At 55.1% G+C, this 17,940-nt stretch overlaps 1 protein-coding gene across 1 annotated transcript; it reads right to left on the minus strand.

Annotated features, from left to right (window-relative positions):
• Window positions 1-993: 993 nt before the first annotated feature.
• LOC119111444 (angiotensin-converting enzyme-like) lies at window positions 994-17,247 on the minus strand. The gene is made up of 16 exons (XM_037235258.1): window positions 17,038-17,247; window positions 16,740-16,980; window positions 15,933-16,093; window positions 11,329-11,487; window positions 10,494-10,590; window positions 9,651-9,797; window positions 8,880-9,181; window positions 7,906-8,093; window positions 7,411-7,562; window positions 6,736-6,872; window positions 5,781-5,887; window positions 5,429-5,527; window positions 3,406-3,531; window positions 2,541-2,679; window positions 2,169-2,297; window positions 994-1,922 (listed from the first exon to the last, which is right to left on the minus strand). Exons 1-16 carry the CDS (start codon window positions 17,245-17,247, stop codon window positions 1,872-1,874), a joined length of 2,445 nt encoding a protein of 814 aa, XP_037091153.1. The 3' UTR covers window positions 994-1,871.
• Window positions 17,248-17,940: the final 693 nt, after the last annotated feature.

Here is a 17,940-nt window from a genome sequence, read left to right on the forward strand (position 1 = left end):
TTACGTCGGTATTTTGATCGGATCGCGCCTCACGAATTTAAGTCTTTGGGAAGAACGTTTGCCATGCCGTGTACTTTTGGGCTCCAGCGCCATAACAATCATTTGTCTCACTTGGTTTTGTTTCTGATGACACACCTTAATGTAAATCATTGTGATCGCAACCGGGACGGGCGCTAACAGGGAGGGCTGCTGGTCTTGTCATCATCCTCACCAAGTGCCATCGCCGAGTCTTGAATTGTTTGGTTGCGTCCATGAAGGTGCATGAAAAGAATGACCTTAACACGCGCTTTATCTCCTCCAGTCCCGCTCCGGTCTGCCAGTCATCAGCCGGTGGTTTGGCCGCTGTCCCTAGCCCAGCGCCGGGACAGGAGCAAACCTCAGGTCGTCCCGCACGCGGCTCTGACTGGTTGGTGCGGCCGCTGTCCCTCGCCCAGCGCCGGGACAGGAGCAAACCTCAGGCCGCCCCGCACACGGCTCTGACTGGTAGGTGCAGCCGCTGTCCCTCACCCAGCGCCGGGATGGGAGCAAACTTCAAGCCATCCCGCACACGGCTCTGACTGGTAGGTGCGGCCGCTGTCCCTCGCCCAGCGCCGGGACAGGAGCAAACCTCAGGCCGCCCCGCACACGGCTCCGCTCCGACGGTCACCTGACCAGAGTGCACTCCTCTGGCTAGAAGACATCACGTGGTTGGTGGACCATGACCCAGTCTGAGCGATCTGAGGTATTCGGAGCCAGCTGCCCGCCATGGAGCCGCATGTGAGACTCAGATGAACTGCGCCGGTTGAACTACATGTTGATATGGTGAAATGGCCCCGGTGGCCATGAAACTCCGACTGTGTTTCACATGTTAGGTCTGACAATGTTACGGTCTCAACAAGCCAACATTCGCACCTAGCTTTGCTTTAGCTAGTTTTGCTTCTTCAATGAAAAGACATGACCTTCCAAAGTAGTGCACACGCTGAGTTGCGGTTGAATATGACGGGCCGAACTCACCAGAGTAGGACAACATTTATTTCATTTTTCTAAAAGCCGTAAGACGCTTCGATGCTATTTATACAGTGACGCACTTCATACTATAACGTAGAAAAATGATTAGAAGCATACGGAACGTGTTCTTAGTAATTGCATGGTGTTATTATAGCTAAACAACTTGCAGTGAAAAATCTTCGACACACACACGGCAATTTTGCGGAACATTTCGGCACATTTGTGTGATAGCTGAAACAAGATGCCATCGTCAGTCTGAAATTGCTTTGGCAAAAATACGGCATGCGTGTCGCGGAAACAGCGATATGTTTCCTAACTATGTCCGAGTACACCAAATAGTATCGTCTTCGAGGATATGAAATTATTATTACGGGAAGGAAGCGTATTTTGCTACATAGCTTAGATATAACAGAGCATATTCTACAAAAGCACATACATGCAGCAAGCACCACACGTGACAGGTGAAGCAACTATTCTTCCTAATAACTAAACACGTGCACGCTCATTTAAACTAGCGTCGGATTGTACCTGTGAAATTAACTGCAAGGCTAATCTAGTTTGCTCGCGTTTGACGAGCCGCCAGAGGGCTGGCCTGTCAGCCCCGGGGCAGCACACAGGCCGAGTGGCTTGCCGTCTCGCTCTGGTGGCGGTGGCCGTTTGACGACTGTGGATGTCCCGGCTTGTCGGCAATCTTGATCTGTTGACAGCGGTCCGGATCTGCCGACAGCGGCAGCCCGTTCCGCTGGCGGCGGTCCGGATCTGTCGGCGGCGGTTCGGATCTGCCCGGATCTGCTGACAGCTGGTCGCCGGGCGCCGGTAGGTCCGGCTGATCCTACGGACCTACCGCCGGGCGCCGGTAGGTCCGGCTCCGCGGCGGAGACACCTTACGCCTCCTGTGGTGTATTGACTTCCCTTGTCGGCGCGCTCTTGTACTCCTAGAGACAAGGCGCGAGTCAGCCCACGCTGGCACACCTTGCGCGTAGCAAACACTCGAAAAAACGCAACACGCTCCCACACACGGCGGTGATGAAAAACACCCGAGTACTCAGAAATGGCTCCCCTGTCAAAATCACCCATGGAGCACTTTCCCACACCAAAAGTGTCTTTTTTACTCACACGTGGCACAAAGGACACTATCTGTTGGACTATCGTTGCTCACGACCAAGGTGGCCCGCGTGTACCTTGTTGGTCTGCCGTCTCCTGGCCACGATGAAGAAGACGACCAGGCCGAGGATGATGACGGCGATCACGACGCCCACGATGATGGCGATTGTCTGGTTGTTCTCGCCGTCCCGGCGGCTTGGGTCCGTCTGTGGGACCGCCCTCGTCAACATCGCGTCGACAGAGCGGTGCCATCGGTGGCTCACGCGACGCGGCATAACGCCGGGGACTGGTGTCGGCGGTGAGCGTAACCACGTCCGGCTGCTCACTCAGGTGCGCGTGCATCACCACTTGCACGCATCAAACCAAAAGTACAACCCAATACCACGCTAGTTGAACGGCTGCATTGGCCGGCGCCATGCTCCTCCGTCTGACGAGCTGCGGCTACTCACGGCATTGTTGAACTGCACCAGCCACTCGGTGACGGGCTGCAGCTGCTCCACCATGGCCTGGCCGGACAGCTGGGCCTGGCCCGTCAGCTGCATCAGCTGGTCCCCGAACGGCTTCGAGTTTCCCTTCACTAGCACATTCCTGCCGTAGACACAGCACGCCGGCGCTCGTCACGAGGCAGGAGGCGCACGAGGCAGTTACGCCGCTCACTCAAGCACATGGCTTCAGCCGCCGACCAAAACATTACTATCGAAGACGTGTGTGGACACTGTATTGGACGTGCGCGCTGACTCTGTGACGACTGGTTCCGTTCGTGACGTTAGCTGTGAAATGTTTTCCTAAGGGATGTGGCAAGGTCTTGGCACGGTTTTGTAAATCTACTCAGCCGGCAGCATCTTCCGATTCGTTCCCGATCAAGACAGTCCGGAGCCAAGCAACTCGCTAACGGAACATACAAAATTCATACTCGGGACAAGCTCTGAGCATCCAAGTTCACTTTAACGTCCTCGGAGTAAGAATAGCCCAATCCGGCGCTGATGGAGAGCGAACGTTACCACTACGGTCCAGGACGATCCCTCGTGACGCCCCGCGCGTTGAGTCCCCACCGAGTGCACGTCTCTTGGTCTGATCACGAGCCAAGGTCGTGACCTAGGGTGCAGAGAGCGGGCTGCCTGTCTGGCCGCAGTGTCACCAGGAGCACCCACCTGATGTTGACCCCAGCTGCACGTTATCCAGGATGGCGCATTGAGACAGCGGCTCACTCATGTCACACCAGGAGCACCCACCTGATGTTGAACCCCAGCTGCAGGTTATCGAGGATGGCGCACTGGGACAGCGGCTCGCTCACGTCACACCAGGAGCACCCACCTGATGTTGACCCCCAGCTGCAGGTTATCGAGAATGGCGCATTGGGACAGCGGCTCGTTCACGTCACCATACATCCGGCAGTGGTACTTGTGCACGCTGAACATGGCCAGACCGCCGACCAGCCGCCTGCGGCACGGCGAGCCACACCGTCAGCACGATCGGCGCCACCGGACGCTGACCTGCCGCCGGGTCAGGCCGGCGACGGCGAGTCCGCCACCAGCTGCACAGCTCCGCCCGCGGAGACAGCCGTCAGCCAACAGGGAAATGAAAGAAGTGCGAATCGACCGAGCACCGCATACAATAAGTAGGTGAGAAGGTTGACCTAGCTTTGGGTTCGGGCTCTGCCGAGAACCCAATCTCCAACTCCGCGGCCAGCCAACGTCTACAGGGGCGGATCGGGACAAGTTGAGCCGGTGGCACAGTAAGGCGGTGGCCGCGGCAGTCCGCAGTGCGTCGCGACATTGGTGCTACGGCCAGATGTAAGGCCAGCCTCATCATTCACGTCAAAAGAAAATGACCAAGCTCGGTTCCTGTTAAAATCGGGTATGTAGAAATCATCAGCGCGATTAAGCTTCTAGAAAGCGGATTCTGTTAGTCACGAGCCAACTGATAACTTTGCGAGGAATTACATGGATATTTCGCTGGCAATGTTTGTCTGAGTTAATAGGGATGCGAGTCCTCGTTTACCAAACGTTTTGTGTGCATGCTGACCGCTCAACCTAAGTGGTTAGAGGCATGGGATAGTTTTGCTCAAGCTTGCGGTTAAAACGGGCAGTGATATATCTGGAGCACAACATAAGACGTCATGACAGGTTCGTACGCAGCACGCGATTGGCCCGCTCGGAGAGGCTTGGTCGCTCTCCGCGGGGTGCGAACACAGCCAGCTGCCGCTCCCTGCTTACAGGTGCCGCGTCCTGTTCCGCTACACCACCGGCGCCATCAGGTCTGGTAGATTCCCACGAGCATTCCGTGTGACATTATCGAAACAGCCAAACGGATGGGAAGCAAGCTGGCGACATTCAAATGCCATGTCGTGACTGGGTCATGACAAGCATGACAGCTATCGGACTGTGGTCACGGAACTGCGACACCTTGAAGGTAAAAGACACACACATAACACATTCATTGAAGGGAATGTTCCAACTCTGAAGGTACCGAAACAAACATCAGATGTGATGAAACAAGCTCACTTATAACTATTGGTGTGCTTTTAAATAGAAAATAACGCTCAAGACAACACCATTTGTCGATTTAGTAAATATGTTCCTCGATATGTCATTGCTTGATTACGTCATCGTAATTTGCACAACATTGATTGAGAGCCAGTTGACGCCTGTTATACCTGAAAATCCTGCTCACGAACGCCAGGCATCAACGACTCGGCAATCTTTTTTGTCTTGATCGCAACATGACCAATGGGATGTCAGGATTTAAATAACGCTATTTTGGCGTTATGGATGCCTGGGTGACCTGAAACCCTTCTCCCCAAAATGGCCCACACGTCTTCACGGGCGTGTAGTTTGGAAACTAGAAGGTTTTAGGTTTTAAGAAGGGCAGGGAAGTAAACTGTACCGAATGGTTTTCAAGATGGATGTTCCAGTTCAAAACCACATACACATGTGGAACACTGCCTTCAATGTAACCATTTCCAAGGTCCTTGACGCACGCTTTGCTTACAATTGTCTGAAGTACATATTGTATGTGGTGAAGGAGCAAACCACCGCACCAGGTATGCTCAAAGGAAACGGAGACGGTGAATGTTGTGGGACCGCCAGCCTACTGATCTGTCTTGTCGCGTACAATTTGTCGGTATACAGTGTCCAGAGCTGAGCAGCGCTCAGGTCGCTAAATCCACGCGAGAGGGGATCACGCGATCTTTCTTGTGAAATCGGCCGCCATGTCACGAACAAGCGATCACGGTATATCCGGCCAGACGCAGCGTGGCTCTCTCATGACGAGCTCGCCGGCCGGGCAGCCGTGGCGGTCCGTCTGCGCGGCTGGACGTCGACCGGCCGCCACTCACCTGATGTGGTAGCTGGGCAGCGTCAGGGTGCCGTCCGCGAAGGCGTCAAAGTGCGTCTCGTCCCTGGCCTCGGGCGGCGAGACGCCCTGGTACACCTTCCTGTCCAGCCCGGCATACGGTTACACCGACACTGAAAACACGCCGGGCTCCGGTGCCCACCCGCTCACACGCGCCCATCCCTCGCGCGCGCCCATCCACGGTCAGTTGACTTTGCGCTCACAGCGTCCATCCCGCGGCCGTCCCTGGACAGCGGACATGTGCACCACTGTCTGGTGACGGTGTCAGGAACCAACAAGTGCGCGCTGACAGCCGCCGATGCTGGAGGTGTGGCGCGGACGGGTCGACAACTCACTTGTACTCCCACCATTTGTTGTTGTACTCCGACTCGGGGACCGATCCAGTCATGACATCCGCCTGCCAGCGCAGGGCCGCCATGGAGGCGGCGATCCGCGGCAGCAGCTGGCAACACAGAGCCGGGTCAGCAGGGCACCGGCTCCAGCTCACCAGGGACATCGGCTCCAGCCCACCAGCGACACCGGCTCCAGCTCAGCAGGGACACCAGGCTCAGCTCAGCGGGGGCACCGGATCCAGCTCAGCTTGGACAACGACTCCAGCTCAGCAGGGGCACCGGGTCTAGCTCAACAGCACATGGTCCGGGCAGGACAACCAGCTGGGCAAGGGCACCAGATGTGGTTTGAAAAGGGTAAGAAAGTCGGTGTCTGCGGGAAAATGTCAGCAGGTCAAGATGGCCACAGAGACTCGAAGAAGTCGGAGCAAAGAGGGGTCAGCAGGACAGAGTGGTAGGATCAGAAGGGCAGAGCCAGCAGAACGGGGTCATTAGGACATAGCAAGTCGGACAGGATGAGCAGGCGGTGTGAGCATGCCGGAGTCAGCAGAGACAGGTCAAGGCAAACTAGGATATGAACGGAGTCGCACGACTACGGACGGTGGTAAAGAAGAAAGTGTGCGGCATGACGGAGTCAGTAGGGACCGGGGCGTCCATTGCTGCACAAGAGCAGCCAACGCGACCACGTGCGCATGGTAGACCACAAGCACACAATACGCTGCGTGTCTTGCAAAGAGCAAACCGAAAAAGACATGAAGACATGAAGCCATGTCATGTTTGGGTATCCCTACAGCAGGCCGTCCGACAGATAGTCAAGATGTTGACCGCTCGCTTGGCCGCGTCGTCCGGCACGGTTCGAGCTGTCACATCCGTCACAAGGGCTGACAGGTGCGACGGAGCCAGTCGCACGGCGAGTACTCTGACTGCGGGCCGCCCTGCCCTGCTGTGTCGCCCTGCCCACCTTGAGCATGTGGGCCATCTGGAGGTTGAGCTGCGTGCCGTTGTTGTCGCTCAGTGACTGGAAGCCGAGCATACTGCTGAGACCCCGCGGCGATATGGCGGCCAGCGCACGAGCGCCGCCGATGGCCAGGTCCAGCCCTGCCGCCGGCGAGGCAGGCGTGACAGACGTGACATGCGTGACAGGTGTCACAGGCGTCACAGGTGTGACAGCAGGTGTGAGAGATGTGAGATGCGACAGGCGTGGCCGGTGCGACAGGTGTGACAGCAGGTGTGACAGATGTGACAGATGTGGCAGGTGTGACGGGTGTGACAGCAGATTCGAGAAATGCGATGTGTGTGACAGGTGTGACAGCAGATGTGAGAGATGTGACAGATGTGACAGGAGTGGCAGATGTGACAGGAGTGGCAGATGTGACATGTATGACAGATGTGACAGGTGCCACAGGTGTCACAGATATCACAGGCACTCAGCTGAAACCCGGAAACGCAGCGCTTATCTCTACAATCTCTTAATTTCAGGGCTGCTGCCCCTGGTCAACTGGTCCAGGCTTGAACCCCTTCGAGACCGAGTAATCGAACAAGAGGCCACAACCTCAGGTGCGTGACATGCGTGAGATAAGAGGCCGCGCTGAGCGTCGACGCGCTGAGTATGGCCGGCTCTCGCCTGATGGCCTACCGTAGCCGCGGAAGCCCTCTCTGTCCTTGTATGGGAAGCCGAAGTTGTCGGCGAACATTGACTGGGCGCGCTCGTTGAACTTGTGCACGGTGCCAGACAGCTCCACCAACTCGATGTAGTCGGACAGAGTGGTGTTGGTGGGGTAGATCGCTCTGCCGAGGAATAAAGACGGCTCAAATGACGACACGGACGGCAGTGTGTACGGGCGGCAGTCCAACTTCAAAGCAAGCGTGAGGGCTGAGCGACACGCTTCATAAATCTGCTCTTCACGTGGATACAGACTGATAGTCGAGAGCCAGCCAAGAGTCAGTCTGTTACGCGTCACCTTCTACTCCATCCGTTAAATCACGAAGCTACAAGAGACGGATTGGTTTGTTGGAACTGCAATACCTCCCAGTGATCAACGTCAAAGGCGTGTTCCGGCAAACACTGCTAGATTAGCGCCGCCGCGAGACTTCCACGCCGGCAAAGCGGAGCTCAAAGCGACAGACTCACATGGCTATCTGCTTGCGGTAAGTCGAGTAGCAGCGATCCAAAACACGCGGCAGGAAGAGCACGCTGTCGCTGCCAGGTGCAGCCACGTTCAGCTTCGAGTACATGGCGTCATCAATCAGGGTGCCGTTCAGACCGAGTCGCGTGTACAGGATGCCGGTCGCCCTCCTCAGGTCACGCACCTCGACGTTCTGCAAATAAGTTATGGCAAGTACAGCCACCACCACCCTGAGCCGTTATAAACGAGACATGATAAACAGATAAATCAACGGCAAGCACGCAAGTGCGAGTGCCAAAAATGACAGGAAGGCGAAAAAACAGTCCCAAAAGAAACCATCTCTGTGGGCTGGATTACGGGGCCTGGCGACCGCCGTGTGCGCACAGGTGCGTCTGCTGGCCAGTGACATAGTCAATGAGTGATGCTGGTCAGTGACATAGTCAGTGAGTGATGCTGGCCAGTGACGTAGTCAGTGGGTGATGCTGGCTAGTGACAAAGTCAATGAGTGATGCTGGACAGTGACATAGTCAATGAGTGATGCTGGCCAGTGACATAGTTAATGGGTGATGGTGGCCAGTGACATAGTCAATTAGTGATGCTGGCCAGTGACATAGTCAATGTGTGATGCTGGACGGTGACGTAGTCAATGGATGATGCTAGCCAGTGACGTAGTCAATGGGGGATGCTGGCCAGTGACAGTCAATGGCTGATGCTGGCCAGTGACGTCTGCTGGCCAGTGACATAGTCAATGGGAGAGGCCTCTGGAACCATGCCCTTCCGGGGGCCAGAGAGAGGTCTCTAGGGCCAGGCTTCTAAAACATCAAAGAATGATCTTTGAGGCCTTGGTAAAAACAGGGCCGCGATAGGGTTAGAATGGGGTCCGTTGGCTGAAAAAGCCCCCTATGCACCGCTTTGGCCCCTCCGGAGCGAAATCCTAGCTGCGTCGCTGCTAGTTTCTGTCGGGGTCGCGCCAACTGACGTGGTCCATGCAGCGCCGGTGGAAGTCGAGCCGGCTGGCGTTGGCGACGGGCTGCAGCAGGTGCTCCAGCGGGCTCCAGTCGTCCGCCTCCAGGCTGCCCAGCAGGTGCGCCGGGATCGCGCCGCGCTCTGGTACCGCATCGGAACCATACCGCTCGCGCAGTCGGTACCGCGCGTACGTGTGCAACTGCCAGTACATGGGCGAGATCTCCTTCTCCCAGATGCGCTCCAGCTGGCTGAGCAGGTCACGCATGTTTCCGTGCGCATACGGGTACATGACCAGGTCCCAGGCGTTCGATTTGGCTGTGAGGACAACGGAGGTGCGGTCACCGGCCACAGACGACCAGACGGGTGACTTTCATGGTGCTAGTGTGCACACGTCATTGTGTCATTGTGCCATCTCCCTCCTCGCGTCATTGTGAAATAGAGGAGTGATTTCAAGCGCAGCACATTTTGGATATTTACGATTTATGAGTATGAAATTAAAACGGGACCATATTTTATTCCCTTAATGAGCTTCATGTCCCAAAAGGAAACCGCGAAGCGCAGTGCGAGTCCATCCCTGAGGACATAATCTCTCCACATTCCAAGAACACCGCACGGGCACCGTAACACAGCGCAAACCACCTTCGCCTAGTTTAAACCGTGACACGGGCGTCCCTCGAACGTCGCAGATACACCATCTATCCTCTGATGGAATGGGGGTGCCAACTGCTAATACGGTCGGTAGCGGACCGGTCGTGCGTCGGGCCCGCCCGGTCGGAGCACTCACAATTGTGCAGCTTGGCGGCCGCGTCCAGCAGGCGGACGTAGGTGCCGTAGAGCCGGGGCGAGTTGCGCGACAGCTGGTTGCGCCACGTGACCCAATAGTGGAGGAGCTCGTTGCGGTTCGTGGAAGAGGCCAGCTTCACACGCACGTCTGACACGAGGCGGGGGGTGAGCGACACGGCCGAGTAGGCCAGCTTCACACGCACGTCTGACCCGAGGCGGGGGGTGAGCGACACGGCCGAGTCAGGGCGTCAGACGTCTGACACGAGGCGGGGGGTGAGCGACACGGCCGAGTCAGGGCGTCAGACGTCTGACACGAGGCGGGGGGGGGGGGTGAGCGACACGACCGAGTCAGGGCGTCAGACGTCTAACACGAGGCGGGGGGTGAGCGACACGGCCGAGTCAGGGCGTCAGACGTCTGACACGAGGCGGGGGGTGAGCGACACGGCCGAGTCAGGGCGTCAGACGTCTGACACGAGGCGGGGGGTGAGCGACACGGCCGAGTCAGGGCGTCAGACGTCTGACACGAGGCGGGGGTGAGCGACACGGCCGAGTCAGGGCGTCAGACGTCTGACACGAGGCGGGGGGGGGGGGGGGGGGGGTGAGTGACACGGCCGAGTCAGGGCGTCAGACGCTGCTCGCCTCGCCACAGCCGGCGACAGATATCGACCCGGCCGAACAGGACGCGTGGACATGCTCTCACCCGAGACGTTTAGCCTTCAGCAAGAGCGGAACTACACACGCCGAACTGGCCTGCCTGGCTTGTCGGATCTCAGACATGCGTCCGTCCCAGCCATAGGTGCACATGCGGCCTGACCAGCCGTGGGCCAGCCTCTGCACCGCTCACCCTTGTACAGATTCAGATTACAGCGGCTCTTCTCAAAGTAGTCGCAAATCTTGGCTCCGGCGAAGGTTGTCTCCAAGTTGGTCATGGCTGTCACCAGCTGAGGAGCAGCATGATGGCGTGATATTGGGAACAATGATCGAAGCCAAACATGGGCAGCGTTTTACTGGTCCTCCCTCCGGTCACAGCGCAGCATCAGAGGCAGTCGCCGAGCATAAGTCAGCTATACAGAGCTCAACCGCAGCATGCCTGTGGTAGCAGGGACCTTTAAGCAACGCATTCGTGCAGGCCGTTGAGGTTATCAGAGGCTGGACTTGATATGATATGTCACATGAGACACTTCGCTGAACGCGAACAAGACTATGTCATGTGTGTGAGTGGCAAGTTGTTCATGCTGCCGTTCATGATGAAGTTTGTGTTGTGTCATATACATCGAGTGTGGTCACATAGCAAGACACGTTTTAAACTTCAACTGATGAGGGCGGTTCGATTGTTCTGTGCTTAGTATTTCATTCGTACTGAAAGCCTCCATTCCCAACCCAGCCCCACTCGCATTGAAAACGGAAATAAATCCAGTCGAAGAACTGGCGAAATATCAGCGTGTTCACCGGTTCATCTCAGCCAACTGATCGCCCTCGGTCTCTCAGCCAGCTGATCGTGCCTGGCTCGCTCCGGCAACTGCTGACCCCCTCCCCCCCCCCCTCCCCTGACTCCCTTCAGTCAGCTGCTGACCACTCTTAACTCACCTCAGTCAGCTGCTGACTACTCCCGACTTACTTCGTCAGCTACTGAACACCCTCAATTAACCCCAGTCAGCTGCCGACCACCCTCGACTTACTTCACGCAGATCTTGGTCGCTCAGCATCGAAACTCCGCCATGCTTGAGCACCATGAACAGCTCCACCAGGTCAGTTCGGTCGAGCGAAGACAAGTCCAGGTTGGTGGCGTTTGTGGCGAATTCACGCCACAGCCTGAGGTATTCGACCTCGGCATCCACCTGGACGAGACGGACACGACAGACGCCGGTAATGGGGTCCAGTCGCCGCGACACCACCGGTCACCAGGCGACACGCGCAGCGCGATGGCTGCTGTCGCCACCACGCCGCAAAATCAGGCACTTTATCTGGTGGAAGATGTTGACATGTTGCGTCGTGTCAAGATATTGCAACATTTTCACATATTACGCAATGTCAATATGTTATACGTGATGTCCTTAAGCCCGTCTGCTAGCCCACGTCCTGCGAGGGTGGGAGGATGGAGTTCAGAGGCCCCTCTGTTTTCCAATATAGATTTTGAACGGAAAATTCGGATCGGTAGCACGGAGCTTAAGTTATGGGCACCCGAGTTTACATTACGGCAACACATCATAAAATAAATCTAAAGCTCCTAACAGTAGCGATTCGTGCGCCCGGGGGAGCTGGAAGAATCCCCTTCACTCGGGTGGGGGTCAGTTTGACCCCTGAGATCACAAAAATCAAGAGAGCTAGAAGCATCAAATTCACACGGTGTATTGGTCTGTATGTGAGCGCACTGGTGTCAAAATTTAACAATCCTAGATCATGACGTTTGGGTCGAAAGGGTCCAAACAAGGTCAAACTTCAGATTTATGTCCAAAGTGTCCCCAGAACCTACGAGCCTCCTCTAAGCAAAAGGCCTCCGGTACTCATTGAAGGTCAGTGACCTTTTTCTACCTTTCGCAGGTCATGTTGACCAAAATTATACAAGACTGCTCTGAGAGGCATTTAAACAAACGTCGATTACTATTACACTGGGTGGCATGTTGCTAAAAACGAAATGTTGACCTGGGTCATTTTAGGTCAGTGACCTGTTCTGACATTCAAAAGGCCTATTAGAGATATATACTGCGATTCCTGTTATAAAGATATTCGAAATGAACACTAGACACCATCTCATGCAGCAAGCTCTAGAGCAACAAAGCAGGTTAGCTTTGGCCTCGGTCTGACCTTTATACCTGACGCTAGGCCAATTAAATTTGTTCCTTCAATTGCCATGATGTCTAAGAAACTGTCACAAAGCTGTATAACTTCGTCTAAAACTCCGTTATTGAATCATATTAAACGATTCCCTAGACATCGTGGCCACTGAATCCATGACCCGCCCTTGACCTATGATAGGTCAGCAACCCCGCAAGGTACATCTAAATTTTTGATACCAAACGACCTGTTATTCAATTTTCTACAGCTCATAAAAATTTGGTGCGGTTACAGCGCGCCACTCGGAAACCATTCGAAAACCGCAAAAAAAGAATTGTGGGGACAAATTGACCCTCCTTTGAGCGCGCGTTGACATCGTTTTGGTGGTTTTGTAGAATCAGGTCATCCTAGGTCAGACGGGACAAGCTCAAACTTAGGAAGTACATTTCGCCGTTTAAAGGTTATACGAATTAAGACATAATGGCGCATATCTAGCAGTACAATAAGGTCGTTCTTGCCCCGTTTTCTCCATTGATGTGGCATATTCAGTCATTGATATAGACAGACGTGTCAATCCAAAACTCACCTTCACCCCTTTGACCTGACGTGACTCGTCACAACCCACATGTGTCGGTGTTCACTAGTGTGTATCTGAGAGTTTTCGAAGTGTTGTCCAGCGCAGTCTTCCGCATTGTTGCAGCATGCAACAATGCGGAAACACTCTTGAAATAACAGAAAGGATCACAAAGTGACTGTTTGACCACTTTGACCTGTCTTGACCTGCCAAAGGTCATATCTACCTTTTTCGAATGTGCATATGTAATGCAAGTTGATAAATGTTTTCCAGCACTGTTTTTTTGCGTGGCTCTATCTTGATTAGTTTTTGACATGTAAAGGAACAATGCCACCTTTTTGTACTTTTTACTTATTGTTATATCAGACACGTTCGGTTTGATGTGTAGTGCTAGTTTTCTCGAAATCTTGAAATACTTGAAAGAAACACCAGACACTTGCAAATGAAGTGAGATCAAGGCTGAAATTACGGCTCAAGATCTTTCCTAGCCTGGAGGGAGTTGGCGTCATTCCAACGACGGCTACCAGCGATTTCGATTCCTTGCGTTAGTCAGAATGAGACAATCTTGCCGAGGGAGCAATGACTGGCACGCCCAGGCTACTGCAGAGGCTTGGCCTGGGCAGAGTTATGTCGTGCTCCAGGCGAGACGCGGGCAGCTAGAACAGGCCTCCGCCAGCAGGGTAATCCGCTCTTGCTCGGCCAACGTTCAGACGGCGATGACTTTGACCTGATTGTAGCCCACTTCCCCGCCAGACGTGTTTATCGGCATCAGTCTCGCATGTCAGTCTCGCTGCGCCGGTATGGCGTGATGTCAATTTCGCTGCGCAGGTATGGCATGATATCAATCTCGCTGCACCGGTATAGCTAAATGTCAGTCTCGCTGCGACGCTATACCTAGATGTCAGTCTCGCTACACCGTTACAGCTAGATGTCATTCTCGCTGCGCCGGTATGGCATGATATCAGTCTCGTTGCTCCAGTGTAATTGGATGTCAGTCTCGCTGCGCCGGTATGACATGGTGTCAGTCTCGCTGCGCCGGCATAGCTGGATGTCAGTCTCGCTGCGCCGGTATGGCTAGATGCCAGTCTCACTGCGCCAGTATGAAATGATGTCGGCCTCGATGCGCTAGTAGGTGTCAGTTTCGCTGCGCCAGTATAGCTGGATGTTGGTCTCGCTGCGCCGGTATAGCTAGATGTCAGTCTCGCTGCGCCGGTATGGCATGATGCTAGTCTAGCTCCGTCAGTATGGCATGATCTTCATGCGGCTGGAGTGGCTTTGGCAAACAGGAACCAGCACTGTTCCAAAGGAATGTTTCACACTTGAAGATATTGAAGCAAGCATCAGATCTGATGAAATATGCTCACTTATAACTGCTAGTATGCTTTTAAGTGGAAAATCCTGCACTAAGCAATAAACTTTCTCCGCTTAGTGAACATACTTTTTATTACGTCATTGTTTTATGAAGTCATCGTATTTTGCACAACGTTGATGTTGTGTCAATTAACGGTCGTTGTATCTGGAAACCCTGCTCAAAATGTCCGATATGAACGAATTGACAATGTCATTTTTCCAGGTCTTGATCGCCGCATGACCAATGGAATGGCGAGATTTGAATGACATGATGGCATCATGAATTCCTGGATGACCTTGCAACAGCTTCCTCGAAAAGTCTGCACATCTTTGTGGGAGTGTAGCTCAGAATCCAGAAGAGTTGAGGCGCAAAGAAAGACAGGGCTGTGAAATGCACCGAATTATCCTCAAAATGACTATGTCAGTTCAAGCCCCCTATAAACTTTGAACACTTCCTTGAAGGAAGGTGCAGTGGGCGGTGCAACAGCTCCCGCGTTGGGCTTGTTCAAATTATATGGGGGGAAGGGGAGGGACAAAGCACATAGGAATTTAGGCAATATGGTCACTGTGACACTTGTTCAAATCATGTGGAGGGTGGTACGCCTTAGGATCTGGGCGAGATGGCCACTTCAGTCGTGGGTGCCACGTAAGGAGATGCACGACCACGCGCGTCGCGCTACCTTTGAAAAAAACTTCCATGATGATACAGCCTGGTAGCTACCGACCCCTTTCCAGCAGGTCTTTCAAAAAACATATCGAACTTTTCGGCACATCGTCATGAAACTGAGACCTGATAAGAGTGTACACGAAAAACATCCAAAATTAGCACTTTTCACCAGGCCAGTTCGCTTCGATAGGACCTCACTTCCCAAGGGATAAAAAAGGAAACTAGAGCTCCGCATGGCCTACTTCGTATTTCCTACGCCACATCCTGCTGTCAGGCAGTTCTGAGGGTGCTAAGTTGTATGTCATGAGCATGACTGGCAGTGTCGTGCCATAGGCACGGCATCATAAGCGTGTCTTATTAAAAGTCAGTTAAGTTGAGTTGAGTTAAGTCTTGAAACATGCTCAAAGTAATAGAAATGCAACTTCTACAGTACACCAACAGCACTGATGTACATTCCTGTGGTAAGTTCAAGATCATGCAATTCATGGGACGATCCCAGACGACTCATTGCTTCCCGTTGCAAACAAATGTTGTAGGAAGTGTTGCATGCTTTAACTTGGACCAATCCTGTTCTGTGGGAAGACGAAGGCTGCGTCGGGACGGTACAAACATGACTCGACGTTGTGTGCTCCGTTCTGGCAGGTGGAAAAACATGACCGTGTCGTAAGCAGACGTTCTGCACACGCATCGGAGCATCCTTGACGACAAATGGGACTGCCGACCTCTTTTTAAATTTGTGTCGTAGTGTTTTGGAAGTGGAATCGACGAAGGTCCACGATTCGAGGTGACTCCATCGATCCCAGCCCTCGCGCTGGTGGGTGGTGAAACCAAAGCTACCGAGAGCTAAAACTCCGAGCCATGATCGCGGGGTGAGTATGGGGCACCTGCCCACTCGATGTCCGCAGTACTCGACCTACCTTGGTGGGTCCCAGCGTCCGGTCGGCTGTGTAGAAGTTGTACAGATTCTGGAAGCGTCCGGTGCACACCTGCGACTCCTGTCTGGAGTAGAAGCCGAGGATCCTCAGCGCGCTGACGTCATCGATGACATCACCCGGACGGGGCACAGGAATGACGCCACCTGCGGGGCCGAGGCACGGTCAGACCAGGCCGGTGAGACTGCCGGGCCAGGACCGGGTGGACAGCACCACGCCGGACCCGTAGCGCCACGTCCTCTTTACCTCTGCCCTAATGGGGGGGAGGGGCGATGAATCCCCGTAAGGTCTATTGAAGGTACCTCTCCGGTAAAAAACAATCTAATGATATCTTCTGCTAAGCTCCTTCTTGGTTAGCGTGGAAACGACAAAGGATCGCACCCTTTCCCTTATCAGTCCGCGTGAAGAAAAACGGCGAATCGGGGCGAGGGCAAATGCATCTGGGGGGCTCATGACAAACTGTGTCGGGAAACAATGCTTAGATGTCCCGCCACAACTCGCCCGCCCACCACCAGATGACGGGGCTGTCGGGCGTGTCCCGCCACAACTCCCCCGCCCACCACCAGATGACGGGGCTGTCGGGCGTGTCCCGCCGCAGCCCACACCCCACCAGATGACAAGGCTGTCGGACGTGTCCCGCCGCAGCCCCCCCCCCCCCCCCCCCCCACCAGATGACAGGGCTGCCGGGCGTGTCCCGCCGCAGCCCACACCCCACCAAATGACAAGGCTGCAGGACGTGTCCCGCCGCAAGCTCCCACCAGTACGGAGGAGAGCTACGTGAGTCCAACCTACCGTCGGAACTGCCGCCGCCGCCGCCGCCGGTGCCGTCCTCCCGAAGGCGGCCATCTCCGGCCGTCGCTTGGCCAGCCCGCAGCCGGGGTTCGGCCGGTGCCTCCTCCGGCTCCAGATAGGTGGCCGGCTCGCCCCGGCTCGGCTCCACTTCAGGTTGCTCCGGCTCTGGCTCCGACTCCGGCTCCAGCTCCGGCTCCTCCGGCTCCTCCTCGTAGTACTCGTATTCGTCGTCGCCGGCCTCCTGGGGCACTGGCGGCGGCGGGGCCGGCGTGCTGTGGCGGTGCATGGCCTCAGCCACGCGCCGCTTGGCCTCGGGCGTCAGGCTGTGCTTGACATCCATCATGTACTCGATCGGTACCTGGCCGTCGCGCGCCATCTCCGCCACACGCTCGGCTGGCACCTGGCCGGAGTTGATTTGGTCCGCTATGGTGTCGATCGGAGGCAGGTCCTCCACGTCAAAGGCGGCGGCCGCCGCCAGCAGCGTCACCACGGCCACTGTCAGACGCATCTCGGCCCGCTCGCCAACTGCCGGCTGCCGGACGCGGACGAACTGCTCCCACCGAGTCGCAGCCGACCGGGTTCAGAGTGAGCGAGCCTGCGATCGCGCCAGTCGTCGGATACGGTGCTATCTTATCGTCGCCCGCGCACCCACACCGGCGCCCCCTGCCTCGCCCGGCGGGCAAGCGGCGCAGTGGTCAGGAGCCGGACCGGACTCCAGGGCGCGTCACTACCGGCGGGGCGGGAACGCACGCTCGACAGCTCATCGTGTGCTCAACACTGACTGGCGTGCCTCTGTCAACAGTCATCAGGCGCGTCAGATGTAAAATACGTCAACCGGAAGACAGGGAGGACAGATTGCGGTCACTTTTTAGTTCCTGTGCGCTCAATCATCAGCGTGGTTTTTCGTAATTGCGCTGGCAACTCGAGTGCCGTTTTGTAAAAAAGCGGACCATCTTTAGTCACGATGGCATCGTCAGGAAATAAAGCAGCCACGGACACACAGATTAAGTTCAAACGTTTTCACGGACGGGGCTGCAAGCATGGTGAGTCAAAACTCTCAGAAAACGGTCAATCCCAAGCGATTTTTTAACTAGTGACCACAGGTTCATGTGATCTTTGGCCTTTCTAGCACTGCACTTGGACATCTCGAGTCGCATGTCGCGTTTTGTGGACCTCTTCTTGCTGGATTCCCACAAAACGT

The sequence above is a fragment of the Pollicipes pollicipes genome, unplaced genomic scaffold, assembly GCF_011947565.3.
Source record: "Pollicipes pollicipes isolate AB1234 unplaced genomic scaffold, Ppol_2.1 Scaffold_7261;HRSCAF=8764_pilon_pilon_pilon, whole genome shotgun sequence".
Taxonomy (NCBI): Eukaryota; Metazoa; Arthropoda; class Thecostraca; order Pollicipedomorpha; family Pollicipedidae; genus Pollicipes; species Pollicipes pollicipes.

Coding starts and splice junctions, on each gene's coding strand:
- LOC119111444 (XM_037235258.1), bottom strand. CDS start 17,247: ATGCGTCTGACAGTGGCCGTGGTGACGCTGCTGGCGGCGGCCGCCGCC. Junction 6,873..7,410: donor AGAGGGCTTCCGCGGCTACG/GTAGGCCATCAG, acceptor CGCCGGCGGCAG/GGCTGGACCTGGCCATCGGC. Junction 5,888..6,735: donor AGATGGCCCACATGCTCAAG/GTGGGCAGGGCG, acceptor CTGTGTTGCCAG/CTGCTGCCGCGGATCGCCGC.